The 14280-nt window shown below is 36.1% G+C and overlaps 1 protein-coding gene and 2 long non-coding RNA genes across 3 annotated transcripts in view; 2 read left to right on the top strand and 1 right to left on the bottom strand.

The window, feature by feature from the left end:
- Positions 1–14280, top strand: part of LOC127153655 (uncharacterized) — a 547126-nt gene that overhangs the window by 498025 nt on the left and 34821 nt on the right. Inside the window, exons 51-52 of the mRNA XM_051094869.1 lie at positions 1655–1828; positions 1988–2161. Of these exons, the coding sequence (XP_050950826.1) occupies positions 1655–1828; positions 1988–2161 (348 nt within the window). The remainder of the gene's footprint in view (positions 1–1654; positions 1829–1987; positions 2162–14280) is intronic.
- Positions 8716–10372, top strand: LOC127153658 (uncharacterized). Its single transcript, XR_007825306.1, has 4 exons — positions 8716–9491; positions 9842–9915; positions 10047–10126; positions 10230–10372. It is a non-coding gene; the product is annotated as an uncharacterized LOC127153658 (long non-coding RNA).
- On the bottom strand, positions 10205–11641 carry LOC127153659 (uncharacterized). Its single transcript, XR_007825307.1, has 2 exons — positions 11376–11641; positions 10205–10396 (listed from the first exon to the last, which is right to left on the bottom strand). It is a non-coding gene; the product is annotated as an uncharacterized LOC127153659 (long non-coding RNA).

Here is a 14280-nt window from a genome sequence, read left to right as displayed (position 1 = left end):
TTAATCAGCATTAGGTACACCCATGCCTTAAGATGTTCAAAAAAGTGGTAGGGAAAATATCGAAGCTGGCAAAAAGTGGTGGGGACATGTCCCACCCGTAAATTATGCCTATGTACCAACATAAACATTTTTTCAAGGATCCTCTTGCCCCTTTTAGTCTACGAGGTCCTGATATCTACAGTGGAGGGCTTTAAGAGGACAATTATGTTCTAATAGAAGTGTCTGGGACTACCCTGAAGTCTGAGCAGCATCACCTTATACAGGCAAAACAACAAGCTAAAACTCCCCATCAGAAACCTGAATGAGGAATTCCTGGTGACCTGCACTAGGGACATGCTGTAGTACCATAAGTCCTGTGACCAAGAAATCTCTCAGGGGGCAACTGAGGTCAGGAGAAGTTGCTGAGTCATGTCTGAAGCAAAGGGTGTTGGTGGGCACAATGGCTCAAAGAAGAGCAGGTCTGGGTAGTAACATGACATTTTGCTATGGCAAGGAGGAAGGACGGAAGGTAGCAGCTCCAGAATTAGGTACAACCATCGCTCAACACATACCCAGATCAGTGGGCAGCCATATTGCTGCTGTGCCCAGGGAGCAGTTTGGGGTTCGTGCCTTGCTCAAGGGTCTCACCTCAGTTGGGCATTTAAGGCGCAAGAGAGTGCACCTGCAATCCCTGCTGGACCTGAGACTTGAACCCGCAACAAGTCAGACTCTCTAGCCATTAGGCCATGACTGCAATCAATTATGTTTCGTTTTGTGCCACATCATGTTTAGGGGCAGTAAAACTCTCTTTTAAAGATTCTATGCCATGAACTTTCAAATTTTCACATACTTTTGATAACCCAGCCTTTAGTTGATTCTGATAAAACATGTCACAGTTATAAAAAACACGACTGGAGAGAAGGTTTCTTTCGTGAGGGGGTTTGGCACCATGGCATTTTTGTTTCCAGGCAGAACGATAAAGGGTGCAACACACATGTCTCCTGGAAATCCTGTATAATCTTACCAATCTTATAATGACTTTGAAACTCCTGAAGTGTTTCCAGCTAAGTGTGCCATATGCATCAGACATTTAGCTAGCGGTCTGTGGGTGTGGCGTCTGAGGCTGAGACTAGGAAGAAGGTAACGTCAACGATCATTTCGAGGAGACTAATAAAAAGAAGAGAACCAAGTATACTGAAAGTGCAGGAGCAGTGGCTGGTGAGCAAGGTGCAAGCCAACTAAGGCAGGTTGCAAGGACTTGCAGACCAGAGTCTAAAACATGCTGGCCATCTGAGGGTCCAGTAGGCAAATGGGCTTTAAGGCAGCCACAGAGGCTTTGGAGGATGGTTCACGTTGGTTGTGGATTAGGAGATTACAGCTGTGAGTGGGATAGAGCTGTATTTGGACAAAAGTCGGGCTTGATCAACCCCAGCTGGGTCATCTGGGTGAGGGTGTCTGAAAGTTAAAAAATCCAAAACACCCGATGGTCCCAGGAAACATCACTGATGATGTATCTAGGAGTATCAAATAGGGATGCATGTTTAAAGAAAAAGTAAAATAAAGTAATGTAGTGGTTAGAGACCATGTTACTCTGTCAGTTTGTAAGTGATTTTTTTGTGACTTTACTAAATAAATATTTTTGTTCTATCTTTTTTATGTTCTCCCTCTAATGTAGGTTAAGCTGCTGTTATATGACAGATGAGGGTTGTTCTGCTCTGACTTCAGCTCTGAAATCAAACCCATCACACCTAAAAGAGTTGAATTTGAGTGGGAATGAACTAGGAGACTCTGCGGTGAAAAAACTCTGTGATCTACTCATCCACCCACAATTCAAGCTGGAGAAACTACAGTAAGTATCATTATACTGTACAGCATTTATAGTGAGATTAATGTTTAGTGTCTGCAATGTTTTAAATTATTGCACTGTATGGTATTTAATCATTATGAATTAAACTCACAGGTGAACTTAACATCTCTTTGATGTATTGTCTTCTCTTTTTGTCCTCAGCCTGTGTGAATGCAGTATTACAGAGAAACAGTGTCTCATCCTGACTTCAGCTCTGAAATCAAACCCATCATACTTGAGAGAGCTGGACCTCAGTAGGAATGAACTAAAAAACACAGGAGTGAATCACTTATGTGATATACTAAAGGATTCACAGTGTAAACTGGAGAGATTGAGGTGAGGAACATTCATATACAAGGAAAAGAAAATGTTTTATTTAAATGAAACAGAATTAAGTCTGATTTTTCAAGTTTCTTTTACCGTAGGCTAAGATATTGTGAAATAACAGATGAAGGTTCTTCTGCTCTGATGTCAGCTCTGAAATCAAACCCATCACACCTGAGAGAGCTAAGCCTCAGTATGAATGAACTAGGAGACTCTGGAGTAAAAAACCTCAGTGATCTACTGATGAACCCACAATGCGAGCTGGGAATAGTAGAGTTAGTATCATTGTACTGTACAGGGGTTACAGTGTGACAACAGGCTATAGTCACATCATTTATAGCAGTACATCTGGCATTTCCTCATCTAAAGAAAGATTCAAAATGACTACTAGCTTATTAGCTATTAGCTACTGATTGTTCAGTATTTGTGTCAGTATAACATTAAACTCTGAAGGATTTGATACTTTGTGGTTATACAATGTACTGAAATCTGACAAATTTGCTGTGAAAGACAGTAATATCAAGGCTAAAAATAATGTAACATAATGCATTTTACTCATACATGGATCTGAATCATTGTATTTTTGTATTCTTTCCATAGTTTGAGTGGATGCAGCATTACAGACGAGCAAGGCCTCACCCTGACTTCAGGTCTGAAATCAAACCTATCACACCTGAGAGAACTGAACCTCAGTGAGAATCTAATAAAAAACACAGTGAATCACTTATGTGACATACTGAAAGATTCACACTGTAAACTGGAGAGACTGAGGTGAGGAACATCATAATGCTTAAAATCACATCTTAAATCAGATTCTAATTTCATATTATGTATGTTTACAGTTATTGATTATTTGTTTTATGATTCTGTTTGTCTTTTTCTAGTCTAAATTTCTGTGGGATTACAGATGTTTCTTCTTTAACTCAGTGTTTGACAAACGCTAAAGCACTGCAGTTTCTTAAAGAGCTTGATCTGAGAAACAATAAGATTGGAGACTCACAGAAGAAGCTCTCTGATGTGCTACGAGACTCAAACTGTGAACTAAAGTAAGTACATTTTTGTTGTGGTATTAAAGAGAGCTTCATATAGCTTTGCTACATGGGATGTCTTTCAAATATATATCAAAATAACTTCCTATTAAGCTTTTTTGGAAGAGTTTGTGTCAGAACAAAACTAATGTTCAAAACTTTAATAGTATTTTTTACTTTGACAAACAACTTGTCTACATTTGGTTATTTACTAATGTGTAAACTAGAAGACAACATCAGCTGCTTTTCCACTGTCGGGCCGAACGGTTCTTAGAACTGTCAGGTACGGTTCCAGTTTTGTTTCCACCTGAGCCTGGTATGGCACAGCACGATTACAAACTGTTCTCAGCCCAGAATTTTTTGGAACGGTTAGACAACCCCCCTGAAGCGTGCTGATAGAGTGTGTGCTAAGCGGAAGTGCGCCATTTGATCAAACAGCCGAGTAAACAGCTATGCTGCGTTCTCATGCATTAATACTGTCAAAAATGTGGTATTTTTTTAGAAAGGTTTTACCTTCTGTGTCCTTCTGTTTATTTTATTTATTTATTTATTTATTTATTGTGCCAAGAGTTGTCCTTTTTTTCTGTTATTTAACGAAGTAAAAAGCAGATTTTAAAAAAGGAGTCCCAAAAACAGAAATATGTGATCATTGTCCATGTGGCTGTTTACATTACAATTGCGTTACCAAGGCAACGACAGATGCATTTGTATTTACATTCCAAAGAGTTCCGTTATCAGCACCACAGTGGAAAATCAATCAATCAATCAATCAAATTTTATTTATATAGCGCCATTACAACAACGAAAAAGGTGCTCAGGGCGCTTTCCAGGAGAAAAACAAGACTCACAGTAGACAACAATAAATAAAAACACAAATGTACATAAAACAGCAGTCGAGTCAGTGACTACATATCGAAAGCTTGTCTAAAAAGATGTGTCTTCAACTGTGATTTAAAAACACACAACTCAGTGTTGTTTCAAAGCTGTTCCGGAAGTGCGTTCCACAGCTTTGGGCCCTGAACTGCAAATGACCGGCCTCCAAGTTTTTGTAATTAAACTTCGGCATAACCAGCGCGGTGTGTTCAGAGGAGAGCAGAGTTCTGGCTGGTTGATAAACCACTACCAACTCCGCGAGGTAGACAGGGGCCAGACCATTAATGGCCTTGAACACAAACATCAGGATCTTAAACTCCACCCTGAACTGCACTGGGAGCCAGTGGACAGAGCGGAGGACTGGACTGATGTGAGAGCGTTTAGAAGTATTGGAGAGGAGACGTGCTGCAGCGTTTTGTACCAGTTGAAGCAGAATTCACAGAATTAATGGTGCTGAACAGGATTCCAGGGTGATGGCTATTGCTGTTGATGAGATTTGAAAGGTACTGGCCTTTAGCTTCCTTCACTGCTCTCTGATAGGTGGACAAACTGTCTCTGAACATCTCCAGTGACACCTGCAGCCTATCCTTCTTCCATTTACACTCAGCCTGTCTACACCGACGCCTAAGGGCCCGAGTTGTATCATTGAGCCAGGGGTCTGATGGACTTTTGGTACCCATTACCTTGTAGGGGGCAACAGAGTCCATAATCTGGGAGCAAATGGTGTGAAAGGAGGAGAGGAAAAGGTCAGGACACAAAGGTGATGCCAAGTCAGCAGCAGAGCAGAGATCAGAAGCAGTAAAGGCAGCAACAAAATCATCAACTGTAGAAGAAGTAATGATTCGCCGACGTTGGGGGGGCAGTGGAACGGTATGAGAGAGTGATCAGATACGGGAAAATCCAAAACCTCATAAATTGACACTGTCACCCCACGCGAAATGATAAGATCAAGGGTGTGACCCAACCTATGAGTTGGGCAGGAAATGGACTGGATCAGATCCAGTGAGTGGAGAAGTGCCTTAAAATCATTAGCAGATTTATCAGAGGGGCAACAAACATCGGTTAAGCAGAACGATTCGAACGATTACGATAGTGGAAAAGTGGATATCTTTAACTAGTGAGAGTTTCACTCAAAGGTTTTTATTTTAATTCAGAATATCTAATGTGAATAATGTTACACTTCATTTTACTGTTTAAATTGAAATATAGTAACTTATTTGCAATTCTTTACAGCCAGCACTGATTATTTTCTCTTGTGATTTCTCCTTACAGACTAGACCGTGAGCAGATTTTCTTTAGTACTGCTACACAGCACATTGGTGTTCAGTCTAAATCATAGGAAGCTGTGAAATGAAAAGGAGCATCATAATCAGGTGAGATCCACAGAAAAGCCTCACTAAAGTACTGTATCTATGAGGATAAATAAATATATGTGATGTGACACCTGTAACCAGAATCTAATTTGTTCATTAACTGTTTAAATATGAACTCTTTTCTTAAATTAGAATATCAGCACAAAAAAATAAAATCAATGTAGCAGGTTTAAAGCTTTAACTTATAGCACCATGTCAGAATGGCCATTTGCATAAAACTGCAACAGTTACTAATTGTAATGAATTTTAATGAATGAAATACACACATGCACTTTAAAATGAAATAATTCAACATGTGCAGGAGTGATATTGAATAGTTATTGCAGGTTTAGTGTTGATATAAATGATAAATGATGAATCTGTTTTGTTCACAGGTGGAGCAATGAAGAGTCAGTGATCAGAGCAGAGAGGATTCTAGGTTTTCAGTACAAAGTCTACAATCATGGGCGACATTTGACTCTTTAGTCACGGGGGGCAAGAAAAAAAAATGGGTGAAAAAAAGCGAAAGAAAAAATATTTTTCGGAAAAACATCAAAATAATGCCCTACCGTATTGCCACGCACCAAAACAATACAGCGCAGTCAAGAATAACTTTTGACTTTTACCGTCCGTTACTGCAATGAAATTACGCTACTGGTTGATATGTCCTGGTAGAGCCCTGCATTTCCGCCCGGGCCCGACGGGCCTCGACTTTTTTACGCCCCATAGGGCCGGGCTTCGGGCCAGTTTTCACATCATAGTTCAGAAGCGCGCCGGGCTTCGGGCCTGTAAAACACTTCTTATTTTTAGCCTATACTTTAGATATCCACCAATTATGGTGCTGAAAAAAAATCCAGCGTTGGTGGAAAAAAACGCGAGACTTCACCTTTGCTTTCACTTTCGAGACCGGCTCGGAAGGCGTTTTGTCTTCTAAGCAGGAGCAGCGAGCGCGCCTTCAGCGCAGCTGGAAAAGTTCCGCGTTCAAGCTTGCCACAAAGTGTCGGGGTGAAATAGTAAGGAGATTTTTGAATTATTTATTAATAAACTAGTGTTTTCTGAGTCGGTGTCGCAAGGATGAAGTTGCCGATCCTGACTCGCCATCTCCTCTTTGGATGCGCCTTTAGAGAGAAATGCACCTTTATAGATTACATAATGAAAGAGTTTTTGTTTTTGCTTTATTTCGTTAAGTTATAATTTAAAGCTTTCTATAGATATATGTATCATGTCTGTGAGGTATGTATTCGCTGAGTTTCGGTTCATTTTTAGGAAGCGATCCTGTTGAGACGACAGAAAGCGCATCATGTTTGTTTTCTTTCTTTTTATAGAAGCACCGTTTGCAACGTTTTGTTGATATTGTGAGTGCACACAAATAAAAGTAGACCCTTTACAGTTCCGAATGATGTATTATTCTTACCTTTATCAGCAAAAATGACGGAATATTTTAAATTGTTTCCACTGAAAAAAAAAAATTAAGTGATCGCACTGGCGCCTCCAAGTCCTGCAAAGCGGCTTTAGCTTCCACTCTCCGCGCAAATGATTGGATATGCATCTAATAACGTACATTTATCTAGGTTTAACGTTTAACCCTTTCACTGGTGAGTTTAAAATATTCTATCGGACCCCCCAGAGTGAGTTTTTTTTACGCGACCGTTATTTTAGAACGTTCACTTTATTGTTTCCATGGCGACGCATCATGATTGACACCGCAGCCACTATAACGCTGTAGGACAGACGTATCGCTTTTATTTCGTTTTTACTTTTTTATTCAAAATATTCACACACTTGCTTACCATGTTTTCAACTATCTGATATTCCGATTCACGAATACGTGTAAGTGAGTGTATTTTGCCGTTTTAAAATCTTTATAAATGATCTGGATCGTGATCTATATCGTGAGATGGGCGCCGCCATGTTTGTTCGCGCTGCCGTTCAGAGAGTCCTGTCAGCCGGATTTACAGCACGTAAATTCACCAGTTTCTCCCGAAATAAATGCAAGTAAGTAGCTGGTGAAGTGGGAAAGGACTGGAGTGAATTATATCATTACTTACATTATGTGTATCTGATATAAATCAAACACGTCGGCAAATTATACTTGAATGGATTGTTATTGCTACTTCCATAGACATCTGTGTGTATTTTACAAACTCTAAATGTATTGTTTTACTAGTAATTATGTGTATTTAAATTCCTGAAACCTAAAATAAACGTTAAGTCGTTGAAAACACTGCTCAATTGTGATTATATGACAAGCGCAGCAAGCGTCTCTCTCTGGCTCAGCGCCAGCCAACGCGCGAAAACACAGTTTGAATTTGGCAGTTGCGTGACGTCACCGAACGTTCTAAATCCCATATGTGGGACCGTACTCCCAGGGGTACAGAAAATAGAATCCCATATGTGGGACCGTACCGCTCAAAGGGTTAAAATAACATTGTTTTATACTTGAACTGTTTTATATCCATTTATTTTAGGCAAGTCGTGATGATATGAGAAGGTAAAATCTTCCGCTAGCCGCTTTGTCGTTACTTTAAAAATAAAAACTTATATTTAACAAAAAAAAAAAAAACGTTTTTTTTTTTTTTTTTTTCTTCTAAATTAACCTGATAAAAACGAAATATAATCACTTTGCCATTGCATACAAAAGTATGTATGCAATGGCAAAGTGTCGCCCATGTCCCATGTCTACAATTATAATGATTTCGCGATTAAACTGGAATTAAAGCTAATCACAATTCTAATTATAAAATGTAGCACTCATCTTTTTTTTTTTTTTTTTTTTTTTTTTTTTTTTCTTTTTAAAAAATATTTTTATACATTGTATATTTTGTACATAATGCATCAGAATCATATAAGCTAAATATGAAGTTACATTTTCAATGTGAGAAAAAGATGTGAGAAAAGATGTTTTGCTGTGAACAGAGACATGATCTGAGTTCATCTCAGGTCAGCTGTATTTGGTATTGATTTATGAGCTTCAATGCAAGTTTGAACTAAAGACTAAATTGTGTTTCATGTATTTGTGTCACGGAAAAATGCAGGAATGCCACATTAATAATCACATAAACACATTAACATAAGGAAATCAAATAATAAATAGTTTTATTGGTTTAGGATATAATGCTGCACATTAAACTGCACCAGTTTACTAACAGAATGTCAGATTTATCTGCAGTGTGTTTATGACCATAAATATATTTTATACATATAAAAGAATATTCATTTGTGTTGGGCCTCAAAAAGAAGAAAAAAAAGAGGATCCAGATAACAGTGCAAATTTAAATTTGCAGTGTATATTTATATGGTTAGGCTGCAAAAGGCATGGAGGCAAAGCATTTATAATTCCGTTTGCAAAAACGTAGACCTGCTACCCTTAATCAACATCAGTATAAAAGAGCCAATCATTTTCACACATCTGAGTAAGAGACTCAAATGTAAAAGTTATGTTATACATCATGGAGAGACATAATACAGGTTTGTGCATCAATTTGTCAGGCATTTACAATATCACAAAACCAGGGGAAATAATAAATGCAGTGTTGAAATGTATTGGGTTAAATATTTAGAAATAAAACATTTAGAAACGTATAGAAGCATATTCACGCTCCTTTCCAGTAGGTGGCGGAATGACCCTGATCAGCTAATCACAACGCGCCTGTAAAACCCACGAAGAAGACGAAAACGAAAGTATCTGAGCTAAATAAGAAAACACAAAGGCTGCGTTCGGAACCGCATACTTCTCTACTATATAGTAGGGGAAAAGCAGTAGGCGAGCGAATAAGTATGTCCGAATCCTTAGTATTCATAAAAGAGTAGGCGAGAATTAGTAGGCAAAAGCACTAATTCTCGCGAGATTCAGACGTACGTCTACTTAAAGTGCGTCCGAATATGCCTACTAACCTACTATATAGTAGGCAAAAAGAGTACGTGAAGAAAGAAATACGTTTGAAAGCTAAAAGAGTAGGCGAGAAATCCCCTGATGTCCTACTGCTTCAGCCCAGATTCTGGAGTGTTCATCGATGGATACTTTCAATCCCAGGAGTCCACGGGAGAGCAATATGTCATTATCGAACGTGATTGAGAACCGCGACGAAGGTGTGTACAAATGTATTACAAACCAAAACACGGTTCCTTGTGTTAAAATCGTATTTGTTGACAGATGAGCACATCACAACATAAAACATACATCTGAGTGAGTGGTGTATGTGTGCTTATTATGTAGAATTCACTGCTGTCAACACTGCTTTAGTTGAATGGAAGTGATGTAAATAAACATACATACATGAACTAAACATGAGTTATGTAGTTCATTTGTCCGTAGCACTGTTGATGTATTGAGGAGTAATTGTGTTGGATAAAAAGTCAGTTAACACATCAGCAACTACCTAAACATGTAAATGTAGCAGAAATCACAGAGGTAACTGAGTCCTGTCTGAATGTTACAGGGACAGATGAGACACACATCTGTGTACCCAGTGTAGAGTGACGGATAAAGGAATGTGGCCATCAAAGGCTTTGAGTGAGTATACATTACATAAATTAATTATACATTTTTTAAATCTTAAACTGTAGTTTATTTAAATTGTTGTAATTTCAAACAGAGCTATTACATCACTTTTCTGATACTTGATTTATGTGCCTTTGCTGCAGATCTTTTGTGGTGGAGCAGGACCTGCAATTAATGGTGACATTTGTGGGGGAAAAAAGGAAAACCTGATCTAAAATATAAAGTAAGATAATTTTGTTACTTCTAATACAGAGATCAAATGATATTGTGCTGTGACAGTTTTGTATTATATTTGTGCATCTTTGTATGATCTGAAATGTCTGCAGACTGGTAAGAAAGGAGAAATCCACAGCAGCATCCTGGAAATGGTCTAGTGCCGTGGATGAGATCCTCCATCACTCCACCTGCCCTTGTTCCCTCATCTGGACCAGATGTTGCTGTGGCCTCTTCATCCTCAGTGAGCTCAGAGCCAGCGAGAGCATCTTGAAAAAGACTAAAAGAAACTGAGGATGTGATTTTGGCCAAGTTTGTTCTGCTGGTTTCATCGGTCAATGGAGCCTGAGTTTCAGAAACTTCAAAAGCATCATCAAATAATGTCATGAAGCTTCTGAAACTCAGGCCCCATTGACTGATGTTGTACGAACAGAAACCAGCAGGACAGACTTAACCAAAATCACCTTGTGTTTTCAGAATAAAACAAAAACAAAAACAGATGGAAAGTGTGGAGGCGAGTAAATAATGACTGAATTTATATTTTTTGATGAACTAACCTTTTAAAGCCCCAAATAAAAATAATATGAAATGTATGTAAGCATTTATATAATAGTAGTACCTTGAAGAACTAAACTGTAAGAAATAAGCAGCTTTATTGTGCGTTTTTGCCCAAGACATAAAAAAGAATGTACAAAAATATTACATTTATGCATTTGGCAGATGCTTTCATGCAAAGTGACTTGCAGTGCTCTTATTACAGGGACCCCAGCAAAGACAGGTGAAGGTAGGCACAGTGGTTAGCTGCAGAATTGGCACAGCTGTGTTAAGATGGCTGTAGGATGTGGGTTCACTGAATGTAAATACATGATTGTCAGAACAATATGTTTGAATAAAGCTTTGTTCCATGTATCATTATTGTCATGGTTACTTTTAATTATTCTTTTACTCATTTATTCATGTTTTCTGTTGTTGCCAGTAAATAACATAGAATTGTTTCATTAACTAATAAATTTATTCATGACTTGACTGAAAATTGATATGTATTTGCCTTGGCTGAATTTATCTATTGTGTAGTCATGCATAGCTATGGCACATTAGAAAAATTACATTTTGCTTGTTTTACTCAAAAATATAATTAAATATAATTAAAATATAATTAATTATTGGTCAGCATTTATCATTATTATTGTTCATAAGTGTTGGGGTGGGCTAGCAATACATTCAGAGGTAATCTAACATTTTTAAGTTGTAACACTTACATTTGAGTGTAAAATCAACACTCTTCTCCAATCATGAGATCTTCCAGCAGCTGCCTGACGTCTCCAGTGATCCGCACTGCCGAATTGTCACGTTTTACGCCGGATGCCCTTCCTGCCGCAACCCAGCCCTTGTGCATATTTGACCCATGCTCTGTCCCAGAAAAAAAACTTTTTAAATATTTAAAGTTATCACAGACCCTGTATGCAAACATACAGCAGTCTAATACTGCGGTCAAGCCAGCTGCGTCTTGAAAATGGTCACGGCATCCGCCCTTTTTTTTTTTTTTTTTTTCATGCGCATCTAATCGCGTACTTACGGTATGGGTGCTGGGAGCGGTCAAAATGGATGTAAAGAAGCTGTCAGAACGGCGTTTTCTTTATGCTAAAGTTTAGCTGATATTTTCAATAGATTGCTGTTCACGGATATTACTGCATAAAATGTAATTTAACCATGAAAAAACCAAAGAGACATCCAAATAGTTACTATTGCTATTTTAATGATCCTGAATATATATATTCAGGATCATTATATATATATATTCAGGATCATTAAAATAGCAATATATAAATAGTTTATATATATATATAAACAAGAAAGAAGAAAAGAAAATAATTTTTAATAAATGCTGATCTTTGGATATTTCTATTGTTAAATAAAAGTATTCATTTCTATGATGTCTTTCCAAAAAAAAAAAAAGGAAACTAGTTTTTTTTTTTTAAATAAATGCTGATCTTTGGATACTTCTATTCATCAAAGAATCCTGAAAAAATGTACTCAACCCTAAGTAATAATAACAGCAACAACAATAATAATTATAATGCATTGTTTCTTGAGCAGCAAATCAGCATATTAGAATGATTTCTGAAGGATCATGTGACTGTAATGATGCTTAAAATTTAGCTTTGAAAAAAATCAAAGCAATAAATTACATTTTAAACATTTTCAAATAGAAAACAGTTATTTTAAATATTTCACAATATTACTGCTTTTACTGTATGTTGGACTCTTAAAAATATTTTCTTTATAGGTTTGCTCATTCTTTCGATTGATTCCTCTGACTATTACTATATTCATTTTCAAGTCATTTTACTTTATAGTTTATAAAAATATTTTAAGGCAAATTCACCCCAAACATCCAAACATTCTAAACTTTTAAATTGCCTCATTTTTTCAAACACTTATGAAAAATCTTTCCTTTATAGGTTTGCTAATTCTTTCCTTGATTTCACCACAGTCACCCTGACTATACTGTATTAGTTTTCAAGTCACTTTATTGTATAGTTTTGGGAAAAAATAAAGCCAAATTCACCCCAAGCATATCTGCATTCTAGCACTTTTGCATCATGTCCAATTTTCAAATGCTTATAAAAATCTTTCCTTTATAAGTTTGCTAATTTTTTCAATTTATTACTATTCACAATCACCTTGACTATTACTGTATTAATTATCAAGTCATTAACTGTACAGTTTAAAAAAAATAAAGGGAATATCAACCCAAATTTAAAAGTATGTCCTTGCACTTTTTTTATTTATTCAAAAATAATAATAATTAATAATAATATTATGCAATAAAAACATTTATTAATGAAAAGTGACAATTTACATAATGTTGCAGTGTTATAGAAATGTTGCACTGTTTTCACTTTGTAAGAACATAAATACATAGGGATCTGGATTTTCACTTTTTCTAAACACAAATAAAACTTCAAAGAAAAATAAACATGAAAGTGCTAGAATGCTCTTAGATGCTTGGGGTGAATGTGCCTTTAATTTTCTCCAAAACTATACAGTAAAATTATTTACTTAATACAGTATAATCGAAGAATGAGCAAACTTATAAAGGACAGATTTTTATAAGCATTTAAAAAAATGGGACAATATGCAAAAGTGTTAGAATGCAGGCATGCTTGTGGTGAATTTGCCTTTAATTTTCTCCAAAACTGTACAGTAAAATGACTTTATATAGTCAAATTATTTAAAAATTATATAGTAATAGTCAGGATCACTGTGAACAGAAATCAATTTAAATAATTAGCAAGCCTGTAGAGGTAAGATTTTTCATAAGTGTTTCAAAATGAGGCAATTTAAAAGTGCTAGAATGCTCGGATGCTTGGGGTGAATTTGCCTTATTTTCCCCCTAAACTATACAGTAAAATGATGTAAAAATGAATACAGTAATAGTCAGAGGGACTGTGAACAGGGATCAGTCGAAAGAATGAGCAAACTTATAAAGGATTTTTTTTTTTTTAAGATCTGAATATATTTTAAAATGTATTTTAAAATGTATTACTTTGATCAAAGCTACATTTTAAGCATCATTACTCCAGTCTTCAGTGTCACATGATCCTTCAGAAATCATTGCTGTTATTATTATGTAAAACAGTTGAGTAACAGCTGTTTTTTTTTTTTTCAGGATTATTTGATGAATAGAAATATCCGAATATCAGCATTTATTATTATTATTATTTTTTTATTTATTTATTTATTTATGAAAGACATTATAGAAATTAATAATTGTATTTAACAATAGAAATATCCAAAGATCAGCATTTATTAAAAAAAATGATTTTTTTTTTTTTTTTTGGAAAGACATAATTAATATAGAAATTAAAATAGAAATAGAAATAGAAATTAATACTTTCATTTAACAAGAATGCTTTACATTTATCAAAAGTGATGACAAAGACATTTATAATGTTACAAAACATTTATATTTTAGATAAATACTGTTCTTCTAAACTCCTGTTCATCAAAGAAACCAGAAAAATTCTACTCTGCTGTTTTCAACATAATATTAATAAATGTTTTCTGAGCAGCAAATTAGAATATTATAATTATTTCTGAATGATCATTTGACTGCTCACTAAAAAATGTTGGGTTAAAAATAACCCAACTAGTAACCCA

Source organism: Labeo rohita, chromosome 22 (assembly GCF_022985175.1).
Source record: "Labeo rohita strain BAU-BD-2019 chromosome 22, IGBB_LRoh.1.0, whole genome shotgun sequence".
NCBI lineage: Eukaryota > Metazoa > Chordata > Actinopteri > Cypriniformes > Cyprinidae > Labeo > Labeo rohita.
This window is presented reverse-complemented; position numbering and strand designations above follow the sequence as displayed.